General features: G+C 44.2%; 1 protein-coding gene across 1 annotated transcript; it reads left to right on the forward strand.

Moving 5' to 3' along the window:
• On the forward strand, positions 4,606-6,471 carry LOC107615450. The gene is made up of 4 exons (XM_021111884.1): positions 4,606-5,242; positions 5,393-5,902; positions 5,999-6,168; positions 6,292-6,471. The coding sequence occupies exons 1-4, from the start codon at positions 4,606-4,608 to the stop codon at positions 6,469-6,471; spliced, it is 1,497 nt and encodes a 498-aa protein (XP_020967543.1).

Genomic DNA, 22,298 nt, shown 5'->3' on the forward strand with positions numbered 1-22,298 from the left:
CCGATTTTGAACTATGAAGCCTTTCCGACGAGCTCGTAACCCTCTGTAACTTCCATATGGAATCTAATAACCATTTTAAAGACTTTGAATTGGGGGTGGGTATAATGAGTTTTATTGAATCTTTTCTCGATAAAAAAACTTGTTAAATGAAATATAAATATTGTGGAGATGGTAGTTTATCCCATCCACAGTGAGGACGGTGATTTTATCCCGCTCACGACTCAAGAATAATTATTCTTGTAATAAATATGACTATGATTGAAATGTGAGTAGTTATTTGCAAGGACGTGGGTTTTGTCTCGTTTGTTCGGAGTTGCAGTGTGAATGTAGGGAAGGTGGTAGGGTACTCTCCCTCAATGTTATTTGTAAGGACCGCAACTAATCAACCGGTTAATTAAGTGATTAATTGCCCTAATTAGACTTCGAAAAGTTAGAGTGAGAATTTGAGGATTTAAAGGTCATTTTCGGACTCAATAGGTCTTTCTGAGTCAAAAAATGTGCTTTCTGCGAAAAACCGTGAAAAACCGCGAACCGACTGTTGAACCGGTTCAAGTCTATCCGGTACCACACGAGAAAAAGTAAAAATAGTCAAAAATTTAGAAAAATATTAGAAGTTGAAAACCGGACGTTAGTTATAAAGGTTTGGCCCGAAATTGGGCCAAACAGGCTAAAAATGCTAACGGGTTGGACCGGGCCCAAGTTGGGCTCAAGCCCAACATATATAAGCACTTAAGTGAACCCTTTTCACTCACAAAACACAACACACACTTCAAAAACTAGAAAGGGGAAGGCAGGAAGAAGAAGCACTATTCACCTCAATCATCCAGAGCTCATATCTTCAGCTAGAGAGCTCCGATCGCCGCACCGTTTGTGGCTACGCATTCCTTGTGAAGAGCTCTACAAAACTCATATAAGAAACTGGAGAGGTAACCACAAAATATTTTCTATTCTTCTCTCATTTCGATTCCTAGGACTTTGGAATTAAATAAGTTTTTGTGATTTTGGATGTTTAGGTTTGCTCTAAGCCTTACTTAGCCTTGGGTCTTGACATCCAAATCTGTTGGAAGAGGTAAGAACCATTAAACCCTTGTGAAATTATGTTTAATTGGAACCCTAGGTTGTTTTGGGGTGATTTATATGCATATAGTTTGACTGTTGTGGCCTTGGGAGCTTTTGGAACTAAATTGTGCTTATTGGAGTGGAAGTGAAAGCTTGGATTATGGTTGAAAGCTCTTTGGTGCTCATTTAGGGTTTTGGTGCATAAGGGAATCGGCCAAGGTATGGTTTCGGTTTCCTCTATGTAGTATATAATATTCATGGACACTTAGGCTAGTGACTTATAGGATTGGATGGAATTATATGGTTGTTGATGATAGTTGGTTAATGTTGTATGTTGGATAGATGTTGTATGTTGAGAAATGATGATATTGAGATATGATGATTTATGATTTTGAATGATTTCATATTGATGGATATTAATGTGATGTACGAATGAGCTTGAAAATGAGAAATTATAGAGATAAAGTGATATATTGGTGTTGATGTTGAAGATGATGAGGTGTGAAGGGAAATGTAGTAATGTTGGTGTATTATGGCTCAACAGGTTAATTTTGATAAAAGATGGAGTTTTTAAATGGTTAGGTATGATTTGGAATGTGTATGGTAAGAAATTGTGTAAATGGTAAATTTGGGATTTTGATAAACTTTGTTCAATCATAACTTCTGCCTCGGTTTTCGAAATTGATTGAAATTTGTTTAGAATTAAAGATCTTTGAAAACCCTTTAAATCGATATAAAGTTTGTGAAATTGGAATTTTGTAGAGGAAGTTATGGTCATTCAAAGTTGGTGTGAAAAAGCTGAAATTCTGCAAAGTTGCAGAATTTCATGTTTTCTGATATGTGCGGGCGCACACCCTCGTGCGGACGCACACCCTGCAAGAATATTGACCTGTGCAGACGCACACATCTGTGCGCACGCACAGGCAGAAAAGTGCACTCTATTTGCAGCTCTAGCACAGCTTGTATGCGCACATATCTAAGGAAGAATTTCAACCTGTGCGGACGCACAGGCCTGTGCGGACGCACACGTTGGGAATGCCAGTCTGTTGGGGGCACTAGCACAGGTCGTGCGAGTGAACAGACCATTTTGAGTTTTGATACCTGTGCGTGCACTTTTAAAAATTTCTTGGGCGTGCGCACGCACACACCCCTGTGCGGCCGCACACGCCCTATTTCTCAAATTTTACTTGTTTTTCAACTATTCTACCTTTCCAACAAGGTTGTAAGCTTCTCTAACACCATTTTAAAACTTTTGGGCCTAGTTTTAAGTATTAGAACATGGGATATAACTTAAGTGTTCTAGTACATGATTTTATGATAAATTAGAAAATGGAGGCCTAGGTATCTAGCATGCTGAGGATGGCTTGGTGTTATGTGTTGTATGGTAGAGGTATGAGACAAAAACTGAGGAACTATTGAGTTTGGAGCTGAGATGTGAATTCACAGTGGTTGTGGTGAGTCGAGGACTCTTATTGAGATGATAGATCCATATGCATACTGAAAATGTTTTCGGAAAATCACTAAAGTATTGTTTATACTGAGATTATGAGACGCTATGTGCCCGGCAGGTACGGTGGTTAATCCTGCCTGTCGAGGTAGCGGCGGCGTAAGGACGGTGGTTAATTTCGCTTACGTTGAGATGTGAGGTCTGAGGAAAGAGTATCCCGCTCGCATTCCTTCGGATCTATAGAGCGTACAGGCACAAAACCCTGGATAGTGATTCAAGCACTATATCTCGGGGGTTCCCATACAAGGATTCCAAAGGGCGACGTCTCCATGGAGATGTGTCAGGTTGGCAGTTGAACCGACAATATGATATCACAGCCAGTAGGGTAAGCATTCATCATATGCATTTTCTATGTTTGTATGCTTTGCTTATTTGTAATAGTTTGCCTAATTGATTAATATGCCTAATTGCTATCTGAATTATTTGCCTTATATGCTTCTACTTGTGAGTTACTTGTATTATATATTACTTGTGCTTTCTTCTGGGATTGAGGAGGTTCGGAAGGCGGTGGCGATGGGATCGCATGGAGGATCGGTTGGTGAAGGCTGTGGGACAGCAGTGTTAGTTAGAATAGAAATCTCCTAAGATAGACTACCCGGTTTATTTATGTTAAGATTTATACAGCTATGCTTCTCTGTCTTAGTATGCTTTAAGATTGAACTCTTGTGATGGATATGGAGCTTAGGATTGCCTTTGGCGTCCCAGAGTCTTATCTCCTACATCACTGGACACTGTTACCATACTGAGAACCTCTGGTTCTCATACTATATCTTTGTTGTATTTTTCAGATGCAGGTCGCAACCCACCTCGGTGAGTTGCTTTGGATGGTGACAGAAGCGAAAGATCTTGGATTCGTTTGGAGTCTTTTTGGTTTATTTTGTTTTTATGTCTCTCACTTTTGTATCTTATCCTTGCCTAGAGGCTTGTATTATGAGAGAAAAACTTGTATAAGCTGTTTTTAAACTGTCATATTTCTGTATACTTGTATATGGCTAGCCAGCTTAAACTCCGCAAGTCGTGGCTAGTTCCTTATAATATTACACTATTATACTACTATCTTTTGATATTTCTTATCCCTACCTTGCGCTTTAAGTTAGACGCTTCTTTAGTACGTTTTGCGCTTTTTAAATCCAAAACTTTGAGCTATATTCTTCATCAGGCTTCTAGTTTATATCATTCTTTCTATAAATATATTATGTATGAGCTTAGATCTGTCGTAATCTCTGATTAACCTTTGCTTTACGACGCGATGTAAAACTTGGGCTTTTTAGGGTGTTACATTTAGTGGTATCAGAGCGGTTTTTCCTCGTGAGCCTGAGGGATGGACCGATTGTGCTTCATTGCATACTCTGTGTGTCTTTTCTTTGATGCTATTAGGTTATCTATTTGATATTGCATAGCATGCTTGTTTGTGAGTGCCTTTTTGGGATAATTGAAGCACTATTCTTTTGATATTGAGACTGATCACCTTGATATCGATTGTTTGGTGTAGACAGAAACCCTACATGGCCACTCGCGGGCGAGGTCGAACACGTACCCGAGAAAGTAGGAATAAGCAACCAGCTGATAATCATGCCGAATTCATGGCGGCAATGGCAAATCTCACTAATGCTATGGAAGCTAATGATGCTGCGACTCTGCAAGCTGTGCAAAGGTTAGGTCAACCGGTGGGGAATCACAATGTGAACAGAGAAGGAAATGCCAATGATAATGCTGAGGGTAACAGAGATAACACGGGAGGAGTTCCGATGACCTTGGCGACGTTCCTCAAGGTTCATCCACCAACTTTCCGAGGATCCACTAACCCTACTGAAGCGGACCACTGGTTCCAGGCTATGGAGTGTGCTTTACAAGCGCAGCATGTTCCACTTAATCAATATGTAGAGTTTAACGCTTATCAGCTAGCGGGAGAGGCCCAGCCCTGGTGGCAAGCTGAGTGTCACTTGCTACAACTTCAGAACGCCGACATTCTGTGAGAAGTGTTCCAAACGGCCTTCTATAAGAAGTATTTCCCTGAGTCTACAAGGGAAGCAAATGAGATGAAACTGATACAGCTGAAGCAAGGTTCCATGTCGGTGGCAGATTACACCAACATGTTTGAGGAGCTCTGTAGGTTTTCTAGGGTATGTCAAGGTGCCCCGGAGACTTTTGAGAGCTGGAAGTGTATTAAGTACCAGAGGGGCTTAAAGGATAGCATTATGACTGTTGTGGCGCCTATGGAGATCCGTGTCTTCTCTGACTTGGTGAATAAGGCGAGAGTGGTGGAGAAGTATGCCAAGACTGTGGCGGCATCCAAGGACGCTCATGGAGGGAGTTCTAGTCGGGGGTGTGGCAAGTATGTCCATCCTAGAGGTCAAAGCTTCAAAAGAGAAAGATATGCACCTCAAGGTCAAGGAGATTTCAGGAAGAACACTCAGACTCAGTTTCATTATGTTAAAGGGAGAGGAAATCCGAGTAAGAATTTTCTGGATTTGGCTTGTGTACGTTGTGGACGTTTCCATCCTTATGACTCATGCAAAATTGGTTTAGGTGGTTGTTTCAATTGTGGGTTGCCTGGCCACATTGCGAGGGATTGCACTCATGGGAGGAACCAGAATGCGGGCCAGAGTCAGCATCAAGGTCGAGTCTTTACTGTGAATGCCAAGGATGCTTCTAAGGCGGATCTGTTGATGAGAGGTATATGTTTAATTGGTGATAAGTCCTTAGTTGCATTATATGATACTGGAGCTTCGCATTCGTTTATTTCATTCACTAAAATTGAGGAATTAGGCTTGAAAGTGTCAGAGTTACCTTATAATCTGCATGTACATACTCCGCATCAGACAGTTATGACTAGGTCAGGTTGTAGACAAGTAAGGTTCAAACTTGAGGATAGAAAATTTGTGCATGACTTGATCTGTTTGCCAATGATTAGATTGGAGATGATTTTGGGGTTTGATTGGTTATCAAAGAATCGGGTTTTGTTGGATTACTTTGAACGGACTATTCGGTTTATACTGGAAGGAGAGAATGGAGCAGTGGTAGCTACAAGGTATTACCTGAACTCTGTAATGGTGCATTGTAGTGGGAAGGAGTGTCAGGGTTATATTCTGTTGGTTGCTAATGTGTTGGGTGATGCCCAGAACTTGGATCAGATACCAGTGGTTAAGGAATTTCCGGAAGTATTCCCAGAAGATATCCGTGAGTTTTCACCTCAAAGGGAAATCGAGTTTGCGATTGAATTGGTGCTGGGAGCCGGACCAGTGTCGATTGCGCCGTATAGAATGGCTCCGATAGAGCTGGCAGAGTTAAAGACTCAGTTGGAAAGGCTTATGAACAAGAGGTTCATTCGACCGTGTGTATCACCGTGGGGAGCGCCAGTTTTATTGGTAAAGAAGAAGGATAGAGGAATGTGCTTGTGCGTGGATTATCGACAGTTGAACAAAGTGACAGTGAAGAACAAGTACCCGCTTCCAAGAATAGATGACTTGATGGATCAACTGCAAGGAGCTGGAGTGTTTTCCAAGATAGATTTGAGATCCAATTACCATCAGATAAGGGTGAAAGAGGATGATATCCCTAAGACTGCGTTCAGGACACGTTATGGACACTACGAGTTTGCGGTAATGTCCTTTGGGTTAACGAATGCACCTGCTGTTTTCATGGATTACATGAACAGAGTCTTTCATCCCTTTTTGGACAAATTCGTGGTGGTTTTCATAGATGACATCTTAGTTTACTCCAAGACGGCAAAGGAACATGAGGAGCATTTGAGGATTGTACCACAAATCCTGAAAGAGCGGAAATTGTATGCTAAGTTGTCGAAGTGTGAGTTTTGGAAGGAGGAAGTGAAGTTCTTAGGCCACGTGGTGAGCAAAGGGGGAATAGTCGTAGACCTTTCTATGGTAGAAGCGGTGATGGAATGAGAAAGACCGACGACGGTGATGGAAGTAAGAAGCTTCTTGGGTTTAGCCGGATATTACCGGAGGTTTATCGAAGGATTTTCCCAGATTGCGCTACTGATGACGAAATTAACGAGGAAAGAGGTGCCATTTGTGTGGACGTTGGAGTGCGAAGAGAGTTTTCAGACTTTGAAGCAGAAGTTAACTTCAGCACCTGTTTTAATCTTGTCAGAACCGCATGAACCATTTGAAGAATATTGTGACGCGTCACTGAAAGGTTTGGGTTGCGTGTTGATGCAACATCAGAATGTGGTGGCTTACACATCGTGTCAGCTGAGACCGCATGAGGTGAATTACCCCACTCATGACTTGGAATTAGCGGCGATCGTGTTTGCATTGAAGATTTGGAGGAACCACTTGTATGGAGTGAGGTTTAGCGTCTTTTATGATCATAAGAGTCTCAAGTACATCTTTGATCAGAAAGAGCTAAATATGCGTCAGAGGAGGTGGATGGAGTTGCTGAAAGAATATGATTTTGAGCTGAGTTATCATCCTGGAAAGGTGAATGTAGTAGCAGACACTTTGAGTCAGAAATCTTTAACAATAGCTTGGATGAGAATCAAGGAAGAGGAGCTAGTAAATAAGTTTGTTGATCTTAAGCTGGATATTGGTGAAGTTGCCGGAAGAGCTTGTTTGAACCAGCTACAAATCTCAAGCACGTTTAAATCAGATATACAAAGGGCTCAGCAAGATGAGCAGAAGCTTCAGCAATTGTTTCACCCAGTTGGTGATAAAAGGCGTGAAGAATTCAGTAAGGATGGTGAAGGATTATGAAGATACAAGGGAAGGATTTGTATACCGGATGTTGGAAGTTTGAGACAACATTTGTTGTCAGAAGCTCACAGCAATGGGTTTTCTATTCATCCCAGAGGCACAAAGATGTATTATGACTTAAAGAAGATGTTTTGGTGGCCTGGGATGAAGGGTGATGTAGCTACAGTGGTATCCAAATGTTTGACTTGCCAGAAAGTGAAGATAGAACATCAGAAATTATCGAGAATGTTACAGCCACTTGAGATTCCTCAGTGGAAGTGGGAAGGAATTGCAATAAATTTTGTGACCGGTTTACCAAGGACTAGGTCGGGATGTGATGCGATTTGGGTGATCGTGGATTGCTCAACCAAATTTGCTCATTTTCTACCTATTCGAGTAAACTGTTCTATCGAAGAGCTAGCAAGACTGTATATCAGGGAGATAGTAAGGTTGCATGGTGTGCCGTCGAGCATAGTATCAGACCGTGATTCCCGATTCACATCAAGGTTTTGGGGAGCTTTTCAAAAGGTTTTCGGTACGAGACTATGTCTTAGTACGGCGTATCATCCACAGACGGATGGACAGTCAGAAAGGACTATACAGACATTGGAGGATATGCTGAGAGCATGTGTTCTGGATCAACCTGGAAGTTGGGACCGTTACATGCCATTGGTGGAATTTGCGTACAACAACAGCTTTCATGCGAGCATTGGGATGGCTCCGTATGAAGCCATGTATGGACGGAAGTGCCAGTCTTCACTTTGTTAGTATGAATCTGGTGAAGCAAGTATTCTGGGTCCTGAGGTAATAGCAGAGACTACTGAGAATATTAAGAAGATTCGTGCAAGGATTCTAACTGCCCAGAGTCGACAGAAAAGTTATGCGGATCAAAGGAGGAAACCATTAGATTTTGAAGTGGGAGAGCACGTATTCATTAGGGTTACACTGACAACTGGGATTGGAAGGGCGATTAAGACTAAGAAGCTGAACCCAAGATATATAGGACCATTTGAGATTTTGAAGAGATTTGGACCGGTGGCATATCAAGTCGCTTTACCATCTTATCTGTCTAACTTACATGACGTATTCCATGTGTCACAACTTCATAAGTACACATCGGATGCGGCTCATGTGTTGGAGCCTGAGTTAGTCGAGTTGAGGGAGAACTTGATTTTCCAAGTGACGCCAGTGAGAATCGACGACACTAGTGTAAAGAAGCTCCGAGGAAAGGAAGTTCAGTTGGTTAAAGTAGCTTGGAAGCGAGCTGGAGTAGAAGAGCATACTTGGGAGTTGGAGTCCGAGATGCGAAAGGATTATCCCAAGCTATTCTCAGGTAATTCAAATTTTGATGGAAAAATTTCTTATTTGATGGGTAGAATGTAAGGACCGCAACTAATCAACCAGTTGATTAAGTGATTAATTGCCCTAATTAGACTTCGAAAAGTTAGAGTGAGAATTTGAGGATTTAAAGGTGATTTTCGGACTCAGTAGGTCTTTCTGAGTCAGAAAATGTGCTTTCTGCAAAAAATCGTGAAAAACCACGAATCGGCAGTTGAACCGGTTGAACTAGTTCAAGTCTGCCCAGTACCACACGAGAAAAAGTAAAAATAGTCAAAAACTTTAGAAAAATATTAGAAGTTGAAAACCGGGCGTTAATTTTAAAGGTTTGGCCCGAAGTTGAGCCAAACAGGCTAAAAATGCTAACGGGTTGGACCGGGTCCAAGTTGGGCCCAAGCCCAATATATATAAGCACTTAGGTGAACCCTTTTCACTCACAAAACACAACACACACTTCAGAAAATAGAAAGGGGAAGAGAGGAAGAAGAAGCACTATTCACCTCAATCTTTCGGAGCTCATATCTTGAGCTAAAGAGCTCCGATCGCCGCACCATTTGTGGCTACACGTTCCTCGTGAAGAGCTCTACAAAACCCATACAAGAAAATGGAGAGGTAACCACAAAATCTTTTCTATTCTTCTCTCCAAAATTTCGGTTCCTAGGGCTTTGGGGTTAAATGAATTTTTGTGATTTTGGATGTTTAGGTTTGCTCTAAGCCTTACTTAGCCTTGGGTCTTGACATCCAAATATTTTGGAAGAGGTAAGAACCATTAAACCCTTGTGAAATTATGTTTAATTGGAGCCCTAGGTTGTTTTGGGGTGATTTATATGCATAAAGTTTGATTGTTGTGGGCTTGGGAGCTTTTGGAACTAAATTGTGCTTATTGGAGTGGAAGTGAAAGCTTGGATTGTGGTTAAAAGCGCTTTGTGCTCATTTAGGGTTTTGGTACATAAGGGAATCAGCCAAGGTATGGTTTCGGTTTCCTCTATGTAGTATATATTATTCATGGACACTTAGGCTAGGGACTTATAGGATTGGATGGAATTATATAGTTGTTGATGATAGTTGATTGATGTTGTATGTTGGATAGATGTTGTATGTTGAGAAATGATGATATTGAGATATGATCATTTATGATTTTGAATGCTTGCATATTGATGGATATTAATGTGATGCATGAACGAGCTTGAAAATGAGAAATTATAGAGATAAAGTGATATATTGGTGTTGATGTTGAAGATGATGAGGTGTGAAAGAAAATGTGGTAATGTTGGTGTATTATGGCTCAACAGGTTAATTTTGATGAAAGATGGAGTTTTTAAATGGTTAGGTATGATTTGGAATGTGTATGGTAAGAAATTGTGTAAATGGTGAAGTTTGGTAAATTTGGGATTTTAATGAACTTTGTTTGATCATAACTTATGCCTCAGTTTTCGAATTTGATTGAAATTTTTTTAGAATTAAAGATCTTTGAAAACCCTTTAAATCGATATAAAGTTTGTGAAAATTGGAATTTTGTAGAGGAAGTTATGGTCATTCATAGTTGGTGTGAAAAAGCTGAAATTCTGCAAAGTTGCAGAATTTCATGTTTTCTGATATGTGCGGGCGCACACCCTCGTGCGGACACACACCCTGCAAGAATTTTGACCTGTGCGGATGCACACATCTGTGCGCACGCACAGGCAGGGAAGTGCGCTTTGTTTGCAGCGTTAGCACAGCTTGTGCGCGCACATATCTAAGGAAGAATTTCAACCTGTGCGGACGCACACGTTGGGAAAGCCAGTCTGTTGGGACGCTGGCACAGGTCGTGCGAGTGGACAGACTATTTTGAGTTTTGACACCTGTGCGTACGTACACACCCCTGTGCGTACGCACACTTTTAAAAATTTATGGGCGTGCGCACGCACACACCCCTGTGCGGCCGCACACGCCCTATTTCTCAAATTTTACTTGTTTTTCAACTATTCTACCTTTCCAACAAGGTTGTAAGCTTCTCTAACACCATTTTAAGACTTTTGGGCCTAGTTTTGAGTATTAGAACATGGGATATAACTTAAGGGTTCTAGTACATGATTTTATGATAAATTAGAAAGCGGAGGCCTAGGTTTCTGGCCTGTTGAGGATAGCTTGGTGTTATGTGTTGTATGGTAGAGGTATGAGACGAGAATTGAGAAACTATTGAGTTTGGAGCTGAGATGTGAATTTACAGTGGTTGTGGTGAGTCGAGGACTCTGATTGAGATGATAGATCCATATGTATACTGAAAATGTTTTATGAAAACCATTGAAGTATTGTTTATACTGAGATTATGTGACGCTATGCGCCCGGCAGGGACGGTGGTTAATCCCGCTTACGTTGGGATGTGAGGTCTGAGGCAAGAGTATCCCGCTCGCATCCCTTCGGATCTATAGAGCGTACAGGCGCAAAACCCTAGATAGTGATCCGAGCACTATATCTCGGGGGTTCCCATACAAGGATTCCGTAGGGCGACGTCTCCATGGAGATGTGTCGGATTGGAAGTTGAACCGACAATATGATATCACAGCCAGTAGGGCAGGCATTTATCATATGTATTTTCTATCTGTTTGTATGCTTTGCTTACTTGTAATGGTTTGCCTAATTGATTAATATGCCTAATTGCTATCTGATTTATTTGCCTTATATGCTTCTACTTGTGAGTTACTTGTATAGTATATTACTTGTGCTTTCTTCTGGGATTGAGGAGGTTTGGAAGGCGGTGGCGATGGGATCGCATGGAAGATCAGTTGGTGAAGGCTGTGGGACAGTGGTGTTAGTTAGAATAGAAATCTCCTAAGATAGACTACCCGGTTTATTTATGTTAACGTTTATACAGCTATGCTTATCTGTCTTAGTATGCTTTAAGATTGAACTCTTGTGATGGATATGGAGCTTAGGATTGCCTTTGGCGTCTCGGGGTCTTATATCTTACATCACTGGGCACTGTTACCATACTGAGAATCTCCGGTTCTCATACCATATCTTTGTTGTGTTTTTCAGATGCAGGTCGCAACCCACCTCGGTGAGTTGCTTTGGATGGTGACAGAAGCAGAGGATCTTGGATTCATTTAGAGTCTTTTTGGTTTATTTTGTTTTTATGTCTCTCACTTTTGTATCTTATCCTTGCCTAGAGGCTTGTATTATGAGAGAAAAACTTGTATAAGCTGTTTTTAAACTGTCATGTTTCTGTATACTTGTATATGGCTAGCCGGCTTAAACTCCGCAAGTCGTAGCTAGTTCCTTATGATATTACACTATTATACTACTATCTTTTGATATTTCTTATCCGTACCTTGCGCTTTAAGTTAAATGCTTCTTTAGTACATTTTGCGCTTTTCAAATCCAAACCTCTGAGCTATATTCTTCATCGGTCTTCTAGTTTATATCATTCTTTCTATAAATATATTATGTATGAGCTTAGATCTGTCGTAATCTCTGATTAACCTTTGCTTTACGACGTGAGGTAAAACTTGGGCTAATAAGGGTGTTACATTATTCCCCCACATTCTCTCTCTAGTTCTAAGGTGAAAAGGCACTTTCCTTTGTTTTATATGCCACGGCCTCACAAGAAAAGGTGGTAGGATACTCTCTCTCGATTTATTCTCCCTGCCTTCCTAGTGATACCTCCAGGAGAAGGTGGAATGACACACTCCCTCGATTATATTTCTCTTGGGGATGCATAACAGAGAGACCATATATGAGTTACCTACTGGATGTGTTGGGTTCTGGTAATGTATCCGACACGTGAGCTCATAGTCAATAGGACAGGCATGCATTATACTGCAGTTGTTTATATTTGTTTGTCTATTTATTGGTACTTGTGTAATTAAAATGTGTATAATTTTTGTTTAACTGTTTGATTATTTGTGATTGGGATTATTGATTCGAAATTACGGTGAAGTGTTGTAGTTTTAAAAGATTGACTAAAAGATTGACAAAATGGTAAATTTTAAAAGGAACAGAAAATGAGTGATATGCCCCATGATTGAAATTAAGAAAGATAACCGACAGAAAAATTAAATTGGTTAATTTTGTGAAAAAAATAGTTTATAGAAAAGGATAGTATTGAAGAGTGAGTTTTGAAAGAGTTAGAAAATAAGGAATTTTCCAAAAAAAGATTTATAAGACAAGCAATGATCATTGTCATAAAACAAATTTTTTTTATATTTTTTTTGACAATTTTAAAATTCTTCTACTGAGACCTTCGAGTTAAGTTCTTACCCCTCTAATCCTATATTTTTTAAGAAACAGACGAAAAAGCCTATGAAAAATTTACTAAGTATTTAAATGTGCATTAATTTATTTATAAAGCAAATTTGTTTTATTATTTTAGATGTTTTTTCTCATCTTTATTATCGTTATTTATATTTTGTGAGAAAGGATAGTGTACTAGATGCCTCCAGTACGGGTTGAGAGATGGATCGGGGACTTACGGGTTGAGGCAGATGCCGGATTATTTGATTGGAGCGATGTGGGTGGTACCTGCAAAGACACTTCGACGCTCAAGTCAGAATAGATCTAAGAGGTAGAAAATGTGAGGAATGAATGAATACCTGGAGGGATCTGGGTCCTCTATTTATAGGTGATGGTAGCTATCTTATCTTATCTTGTTTGGTTAAGATAAGGGAGGCATTTGAATTTGAAAGTCGGTTAGGAGTTCTTATCGGGCCGGTTTCGGACCCTTCGAGTAGCGGAGCGAGTTTGAACCCGGGTGACCGAGTTTGGGGCTCGTTTCGGGTGCCGGATCCGTGGGCTGGATCCGTAACAGTTGCCCCCACAGCGAAAGGGTGATCGAGGTCGGTCTCTGTCGCTGAGAGGTATGGCTTTGGTTGCTTAGTCGTCTCATCGGGACGTTCGATGGATATTGTTTTTCGTGCGGGTCGGCGTCCCGGCAGTGGGTTTCCTGCTTTGGGGCTTGGTTTGTCTTCCGTGCCGTTTGTTTGGTGTGAACCTTTCGTTTTCCTACGCCCGTTTAATTTTTCAAGGCGTGCTTTTTGGTTTTTCGAAGGAGCATTTATTGCAAGGGAAATTTTCTGTTTTTGCCCTTCTGCATTTTGTTTTATTACTTGGGGGTATTCTCGTCTTTTTTCTTTAGGTTTAAAGACCGTTTTGGTTCCCATTTTCCTTTCCCTTGTTGCTTTTCCTGGTTCTAAGCTTTCGAGAGTACTTTCCCTCTACTCTGGTGTTGTTCTGTTTTTCCTGGTTGTGTTCCTGCTCTTCTGTTCCAACATTTTCCAGGCTTTTGCTTCGCATTACCAGGTTAGCCTTCTTTTTCCTTTGTTTGTTTTGCAGTCATTCTATTCTTGTCTGCTTTGCATTTCTATGTTTTTTCTATGTGGATTGGGGTTGTCTTTTTTTTGTGTGGTGGTAGGTTTCGTAGGGGGGATGAGCACCGTTGTGTAGTTAGTAGTGGGTAGTGGTATCTGCTTTAGTTTTCCCTTGCCGCTTTCTCCCGTGTGGTTTGGGCTGATGGTGGTGCTCATCGCTGTTTTAGGTATGGCGCGTCAGAGGGCCGAGGGTGTGGGGGCTCCGGTGGTACCTGCGGGTGGCGTTCCTTCCCTTTACTCTTGGGTAACCAGTGTTGTGTGGGGGACACCGTCGCGGATAACGGAGGTGGACCTCCAACGTCTTCAGGATGAGGGGGCTGTTTGCGGGGGTGGCGACGCCAAACGCCATTATGAGTTTTCTGTTTTGGGGGTTGACGAGAGGGTCTGTTATACTAACTTGGATTCGCCGACCGTTCCGGATTTGTTATGGGTGTACGAGGCAATGTTCACCCGTCTTGGAGTGCGGCTGCCTTTTTCTCCCTTCGTTCAACAGTTGTTGAGCCGATGTTCCGTGGCGCCGTCCTAGCTGCATCCGAACAGTTGGGCGGCGATCTAGACTTTTGAGCTCGTGTACGAGTTTCTGGAGCTTCCGGTGTCCGTAAATATTTTCCTTTTCCTCTTCTTGTGCACCCTTCCGTCCAAGGAGGGGAAGCACAAGAAGGGGTATATGTCGTTTAGGGCTCAGCCTCATCGTCGGGTATTCGGCTTGTATGAAGATTCTTTCCATGGGTTTAAGTGTGGGTATTTCAAGGTCCGTCCTGCAAGGGGACATCATCCGTTCTGGCTGACGTTGGAGGGTGAACGGCGGTTTCCCACATATTGGAATTTTGGGGCGGGACCGTCCGTTCTCACCCGGGTGACGCAGGAGTTTTTGACTGCGAAAGACCGGGATGTTGCCCTTGTCTTGTGGCAGTTATTTGGGGAGCGTCCTCTTAATCCCAAGGATGTGATGGGTGATCCAGTTGCTTGTCGGGCTTATGTCGGTGTGTGATCTGTGCCCTTTTTTTTTGGTTCCATGTTGGGTACTTATGCTTTTTCCTTATTTTGATTTTGTAGTTGAGATGGTTGGGGGCTTGACGACTCTGGCTAGGTTGAAGGCTCAGCTGTCTCAGGGGACTCCTTCTGGCAGTACTCCGTCCACTCCGACCTCACGACGTACTGATGATACGAGAACTGTCTCTGAGGATTTGGCATTGACTGAAGGTGGCACCCAAGGGTCAAGTCGGGGTGTGGAGGTTGATGATGATGTGGTGGAGGTGTCACCGGAGGGTGCTTCTCGGAAGCGAAAGCGGTCAGAGGATGTTGATAGTGAGAATTTGGTGGAGGGGGAGCGTGTGGTCCCGTTGGTTATGGATCGTCGTTTTCACGCTCCGGCCTTCATTGATGAGCACCTTATGCTTGGCACGGAGAATTTCTTCTGTGAATGTGATGTGACTTTCCAGGCGAAGTCCCTTTACCGTTCCCTTCTTCGTTCCGCTGTGATTGTCCGGAAGGCCGAGCCTGTGATGGCTCAGGTAGGCCTTTTGGACAAAAAATTTCGTCAATCTCAGGCCGATGTGGCGAGGTTGAAGGGGTTACTTGCAGATGCTGAGTTGGCGAGGGAGCAGGCAGTGAAGTCATCCGAGGAGTCTGGTGCCGAGATCCTCCGCCTTTCCGAGGTTGAGACTTCTCTTTTGTCTCAGCTTGGGGAAAAGCGGAGGAAGGCTTCGGATGCCGAGTCCTGGGCAGCCGTGCTTTTGGCCGATGTTAGTACTTTGAAGGATGAGGTGGCTGGTTTGAAGGCGAAGGTTGTGGGTTTAAAAGAGGAGAAGGCTGTGTTGCTTGCTGATGTGAAGGAATCCATTGCTACTATCGAGGAGATGATGAAAGCTCAGGCTTTGGTGCTGGCGCCTGGAGCAGACGTGTCTGTGATGGGAGCTTTCAAGACTGTCCGTGATGGCCAGATCGTCAACCTTGATTAGTTTGTGATTATGATCTCTTGTTTTGGATTGTAGTATTTTGTTTTTATGTTTTTGGCCGTGTGGCCGTATGACTGTGGATTCGTGGCTTTGACTAAACTTCGTTTTTATGCCGTTTTGGCTGTTCGGGCCTTTTGTATATTCCATTTTTAAGCCGTTTTGTTTTCTGGTTTTTATTCGCTCCCTTTGTTTGGGATGGGCGGACTATCGTGGGGTCAATTTCTCGTGGATATCTGTATCTCGGGCCAGGGGGTGATCAGTCCCCCAGTTGTGGCCGTGTTTTTATTCCATATTTAGGGGGGAAAAAGAAAAAGAAAAAAGATATAAAATAGCTCAATGCAGTTTTATTGATGTTTGGGCCTCGTTAAAACCCTCCGTTTAAGGCGGAAAAGAGTACCCGGGATTGACACTTGTGCGAAATTAAAATTGAAATTGAAAACAAATAAAGAGGGAAAACACGGTAAGGGATGACCTAGGGGGTCAGTTTATGTGTAGTATCGTCGTAAGTTGGCGGCGTTCTACGTCCTCGGGATCTCGACGCCGTTAAGTCGTTCGAGCTTGTATGCTCCCTTTTCGATTGCAACCTTGATTCTGTACGGGCCTTCCCAATTGGGGGTGAGTTTTCCTTCCCCTGGGGTTGGGGTACCGATGTCGTTTTGTCGTAGGATGAGGTCGTCGGGTGCGAATTCTCGTCAGATGACGCCGTGGTTGTACCTTAGGCTGATTCTTTGTTTTAGGGCTAGCTCTTTGATATAGGCTATGCTTCTTATTTTGTCGGTGAGGTCTCGTTCTGCTTCCTTGTTGTTACCCCTGATCGTTTTCTTGGGCTTGGGTCTCTTATCTCCACTGGGATGACAGCTTCCACGCCGTATGTTAATCGAAAGGGCGTTTCTCCGGTGGCTGTTTGGGGGGTTATTCGATACGACCATAAGACTGATCCGAGTTCGTCGGCCCACAGTCCTTTGGCTTCATCGAGCCGTTTCTTGAGTCCTTTGACGATTATTTTGTTCGCAGATTCCACCTGTCTGTTAGTTTGGGTGTGCTCTATCGAACTGAAACGGTGGGATACATGTAGCCCTTCTAGGAATTCTCTAAATTTCTTGTCGGTGAATTGGGTTCCGTTGTCCGAGATTACGATCTCGGGGATCCCGAACCGTGTTATGATCTGTCGCCAGAAGAATTTTCGGCATTGGGTTGTCGTGATGGGGGCCAGAGGTTTGGCCTCGATCCATTTAGTATAATAATCTATGGCGACGATGAGATATCGGAGTTGACCAGGTGCCGTGGGAAAGGGCCCGACGAGGTCGATCCCCCAGGTTCCGAATGGCCGTTCTGCCGATATGATGCTGAGCTGGTGCGGGGCGGCCTGGTGGACATTGGCGTGCTTTTGGCATTTGCTGCAATTTTTTACCAGCTGCATGGAGTCCCAGATAACCGTGGGCCAGAAGTATCCAGCCCGGATGACTTTTTGGGCCAAGGTTTTACCTCCGATGTGGTGGCCACAACAGCCTTCATGGACTTTGCGGAGTATGTACTTCGTGTCCCCGGGTTTGACTCATTTGAGCAAGGGTTGCGAGAATCCGCGTTTGTATAGTTGTCCTGCGATGACTGTGTAATTGGCAGCTTCTCTTTTTGTCCATTTTCCTCTTTGGGGTCTTCTGGTAGTGTTCCGTTGAGGAGATATTGCAGGATAGGGTAGGTCCATGATCCCAGGCTGGAGAGTGTCAGATAGGCATTAGTCGTGGTCGATATAGATGGTGTTCTAACGACTTCCTGAATTAACGACTTGTTGCCGTGTCCTGGTTTAGTGCTGGCTAGATTAGAGAGGAGGTCTGTCCTGGCATTTCGTTCCCTGGGGACGTGCTGTATGGTTACGCGATTGAATTCTTCTTTTAGTTTGTTTACCTTGGCAAGGTATTGTTAGAGTAGGGGATCTCGCGTTTGGTAGTCTCCGTTGATTTGAGAGCTCACAACTTGTGAGTCGGTATTTACTTCCAGGATCTTTGCTCCGACTTCCTTGGCTAGGGCTAGGCCTGCCAGAAGGGCCTCATATTCTGCTTGATTGTTTGAAACTGGGAACTCGTATCACACTGACTATTTGATTATGACCCCATTTTGGCTTTCGAGTATGACTCCGGCTCCTCCGGAGGTGATGTTTGATGAGCCGTCAACGTATAGTTTCCATGACTCGGGGGTGGAGTTCCCCGGAGTCATTTCGGCGATGAAGTCGGCCATGGCCTGTGCTTTGATTGTATTTTGGGGTTCGAACTTTATTTGGAATTGGGATAGCTCGATGGACCATGCTAGCATTCTTCCTGCTAGGTCGGGTTTTTGTAGTACCTGCTTGACCGCTTGGTCAGTTTGGACTGTGATGGGATGGGCTTGGAAATACTGTCACAAGCGCCAGGATGCCGTGAGGAGCGAGAGATCTAGCTTTTCTAGGCGTGAGTAGCGAGTTTCCGTGTCTTGTAGGACTTTGCTTATAAAGTAAATGGGTTTTTGTTCTTTCTTCTCGTTTTCGCGGATGAGTGCTGCTGCGAGTGCTTCTTCCGTTATGGAAAGGTATAGGTAAAGAGTCTCCCCTGTTTGGGGTTTGGCGAGAACCGGTGGTTCCGCTAAGACTTTTTTGAAGTGTTGGAATGCTTCTTCGCATTCTGCTTCCCATTTAAAGGGGGCTTCTTTCTTCATCAGTTTGAAGAAGGGGATTGCTTTTTGTGCCGATTCTCCGAGGAAACGGGACAGCGCAGTGAGCTGGCCGGTGAGCTTTTGAATGTCATTGAGGTTTTTTGGGCTTGTCATTTCGAGGACGGCACGACATTTTCTGGGTTAGCTTTAACTCCGCGTTGTGTGATCATAAAGCCGAGGAACTTTCCTGCCTCCATTCCAAAGGCGTATTTTGCCGGGTTGAGGCGCATTTGGTGTTTTCGTATGGTGTTCATTATGAGCTTGAGGTCGCTGATGAGTTGCTCGCCGGATTCGGTCTTGGCGAGCATGTTGTCTATGTAGACTTCTAATTTGGTCCGGACAGGTTCTGGAATATCTTGTTGATGAGCCTTTGGTAGGTGGCTCCGGCGTTCTTCAGGCCGAAGGGCATGACTATGTAGCAGTATGTCCCGTCGGGGGTGATGAATGCCGTTTTTTCCTCGTCAGGTCGGTGCATAGGTATTTGATTATAGCCAGAGTATGCGTCCATGAAGCTGAGGTACCGATGGCCGGATGCGGCGTCTACTAGTCCGTCGATGTTTGATAGGGGAAAGGCGTCCTTTGGACAGGCTTTGTTGAGGTCCGTGTAGTCGACGCACATTCGCCACTTCCCGTTGGACTTTTTTACTAGCACGACATTTGCCAACCACTTCGTGTAGGATAGTTCCCTGATGAAGTTGGCTTCGAGTAGGGTTTTAACTTGCCTCTTGACCTCGGCTGCTCGGTCTGGGGACATTTTTCGTCTCCTCTGTGTCACGGGTTTGGCTTTGGGGTCTACGGCTAGCCGATGGGACATTAGGTCGGGGTCTATTCCAGGCATGTCGGCTGGTGTAAATGCAAATAGGTCTCTGTTTTGTTTCAGAAGTTGGGAAAGGTCTTCTTTAAGGTCATACGGGAGGTTCCTGTTGATGGAGGTGTATTCGTCTTTGCTTTGCCCCACTTGTAATTTTTCCATGTCGCCTTCTGGTTCTGGCCTAGGTTGGCCGTCTTGTCGTGTGTCCAGGTCGGCTAAGAATATACTGGCCGCGTCGCGAGTCTTCTTCCATAGAGCTAGGCTGGTGTTGTCACATTCTGCTGCGACTTCCCGGTCTCCATGGGTGGTACCGATGGAGCCGTCTTCCGTTGTGAACTTCATGAAGAGGTATTTGGTAAAGATGACGGCAGAGAAGTCATTGATTATTTTTCTTCCGAGGATGACGTTGTAGGCGGTGGAATCTTTGAGGAGTACGAATTCGGATAAAACTGTCTTCCTTTGGTTTCCCGTCCCAATGGTGAGGGGGAGGGCGATGGAATCGTCCGGTTTGAGGAAGTTGTCTCCGAGTCCCGTGACGTCGTTGCGGTGTGTTTGGAGATTGTCGTTGCGGAGCCCGAGCTTGTCAAAGGCTCCTCGGAAGAGGATGTTGGAGTCTGCGCCGGTGTCCACTAGTATTCTCCGTACCAGTCTTGTTTCGATTCTTGCTGAGATAACGAAAGGGGTGTCTTCGGCCGAGGTGCCGTGCTGGCAGTCCTCGGGTAGGAACGTTATCGTGTTGTTGGCAGTGGTGGTTGGAGTTTGGTTCCTGACAGCCAGGACTTTGAAGTCCTTTTTTAGTGTTGATTTTGACTTGCCCGATACGTCTTTGCCTGTGATAACGTTTACTATTATGGTTGGGTCGTCCTCTGGGTTTTCCCTAGGGGGTTGTTTTTGTGTTCTTGGGTTGCGTCCTTCTCTTTCTGGTGACCTGTCTCTTTCTGCGCGTTTTGGTTCTCTGATGATTTTCGCGAACTCTGGGAGCTTGCCGTCTCTTATGGCTTGTTTGAGGGCGTCTTTAAGGTCGAAACAGTCTTGTGTCCTGTGCCCGTAACCTCAGTGGTAGTCGCAATAAAGGGTTTTGGTGGTAGTCGTAGTATAGGGTTTTGTGGCCGCCCGTTCTTTCTTTGAGTTGTCGGGCTTTTGGGATGATACCTCGATCTGCTATTTGGTGGTATATCTCGGTAATTGGGGCTGTCAGGGGTGTGTAGTTAGAGAATTTGCCAATTCTGGGTGGTCGGTTTGTGTTTGTTGGCTTGGGATGGTCCCACTGATTTTCTCTGGGTGGTGGGTTATGTCGGGGAGTCGGGTTGCCGTGTTGGGGGTTGTTGTGTTGCCGTTTATTGGCAGCGACGACCTGGCTGACTTCCTCGTCGTTTATGTATTATCTGGCGACGTTCTGGATCTCGTGCATGGTCCATATCGGTTTGGTAGTCAGGTGCATACGGAAGTCTTCGTTCATGAGCCTGTTGGTTAGGCAGAGGCTTGTGACGAAATCTGTGAGCCCGTCGACCATTAAGCATTCATCATTGAAGCGGTCGAGGTATTTTCTCGTGGACTCGTCCTGTTTCAGCGTGACCCCTAATAGGCTGATGGGGTGTTTGGTTTTAGTGATTCTGGTTATAAATTGGGCCATGAACTTTCGTGAAATGTTGTGAAAACTGGTTATGGATCCGTTGGGGAGGGCGTTGAACCATTTGATTGTCGGTCCGGCTAGGGTTACCGGAAAAGCTCTGCATCAGACCGCGTCGGCGGCACCTTCTAGGTTCATCCTGGCCTCGAAGGCCGTTAGGTGTTCTTGGGGATCCTTGGTTCCGTTGTACTTCATGTCTGTGGGTTTATCGAACCCTTTGGGGAGTTTTGCTCTTAAGATTCTTTCGGTGAAAGGAGTAGCCCCCATTATTGTGTGGTCGTTTCTTGTGCGCTTGGTCTCTCGGTGTCGTCGGTCTTCGCCTGAATCGTGTTGATGACCTAGATCTCGGGAGGCGATGCGATTGTACCTTTTACTGTGTCGCCGTTCTGGTGATTTTTCGCGCCTAGAGTCGCGCGAGATGCTTCGATTGTCTCTTCCGTCGTGTTGCCAGGTTGGCGATCTACTGCAGTGAGATCTTGATCTGGAGGTTGTGTGACTTCCGTTTTCGGTGTTGTGTTTTTCCTTGGCAACTCTGCCTTCGAGTTCCTGAACTCGGAGGCAGAGGTCTTAGATTATTTGGGCTGCTTTGTCCCCGGTGTTTTCGAGGTGTCGTGGTCCCGTGACGACGGGTCTGTTTTCTCTATTTTGTGCTGGGGTAGCATGGTGGATGATGCTTGCTATCCTTCCGTGGGGTGTGGCCTCCTGGTGTTCGGGGGTTGAATTTCTTGTTCGGGAGTTATCTTGGTGGCTAATGGAATGCTCTTCGAGTACATCCGCGATTTCGGCTCAATCCGTGTAAGTTCCCCACAGACGGCGCCAATGTACTGGATGCCTCCGGTACGAGTTGAGAGATGGATCGGGGACTTACGGGTCGAGGCGGGTGCCGGATTATTTGACTGGAGCGATGGGGTGGTACCTGCAAAGACACTCCGACGCTCAAGTCAGAATGGATCTAAGAGGTAGAAAATGTGAGGAATGAATGAATACCTAGAGGGATCTGGGTCTTCTATTTATAGGTGATGGTAGCTATCTTATCTTATCTTGTTTGGTTAAGATAAGAGAGGCATTTGAATTCGAAAGTCGGTTAGGAGTTCTTATCGGACCGGTTTCGAGCCCTTTGAGTAGCGGAGCGGGTTTGAACCCGGGTGACCGAATTTGGGGCTCGTTTTGGGTGCCAGATCTGTGGGCTGGATCCGTAACAGATAGAAATTGTGATTTTATAATATATATTTATATGTTATTTATATAAATTATTCTTGTAAATATAAAAG

The sequence above is a fragment of the Arachis ipaensis genome, chromosome B09 (assembly GCF_000816755.2).
Source record: "Arachis ipaensis cultivar K30076 chromosome B09, Araip1.1, whole genome shotgun sequence".
Classification (NCBI taxonomy): domain Eukaryota; kingdom Viridiplantae; phylum Streptophyta; class Magnoliopsida; order Fabales; family Fabaceae; genus Arachis; species Arachis ipaensis.

Excerpts from the sequence above, each read along its gene's own strand:
- LOC107615450 (XM_021111884.1), top strand. The coding sequence starts at position 4,606 with ATGAAACTGATACAGCTGAAGCAAGGTTCCATGTCGGTGGCAGATTAC. Across the intron at positions 5,243-5,392 it reads GGCGGATCTGTTGATGAGAG|TTATGACTAGGTCAGGTTGT; the intron begins GTATATGTTTAA and ends CGCATCAGACAG. Across the intron at positions 6,169-6,291 it reads ATGGACACTACGAGTTTGCG|ACGGCAAAGGAACATGAGGA; the intron begins GTAATGTCCTTT and ends GTTTACTCCAAG.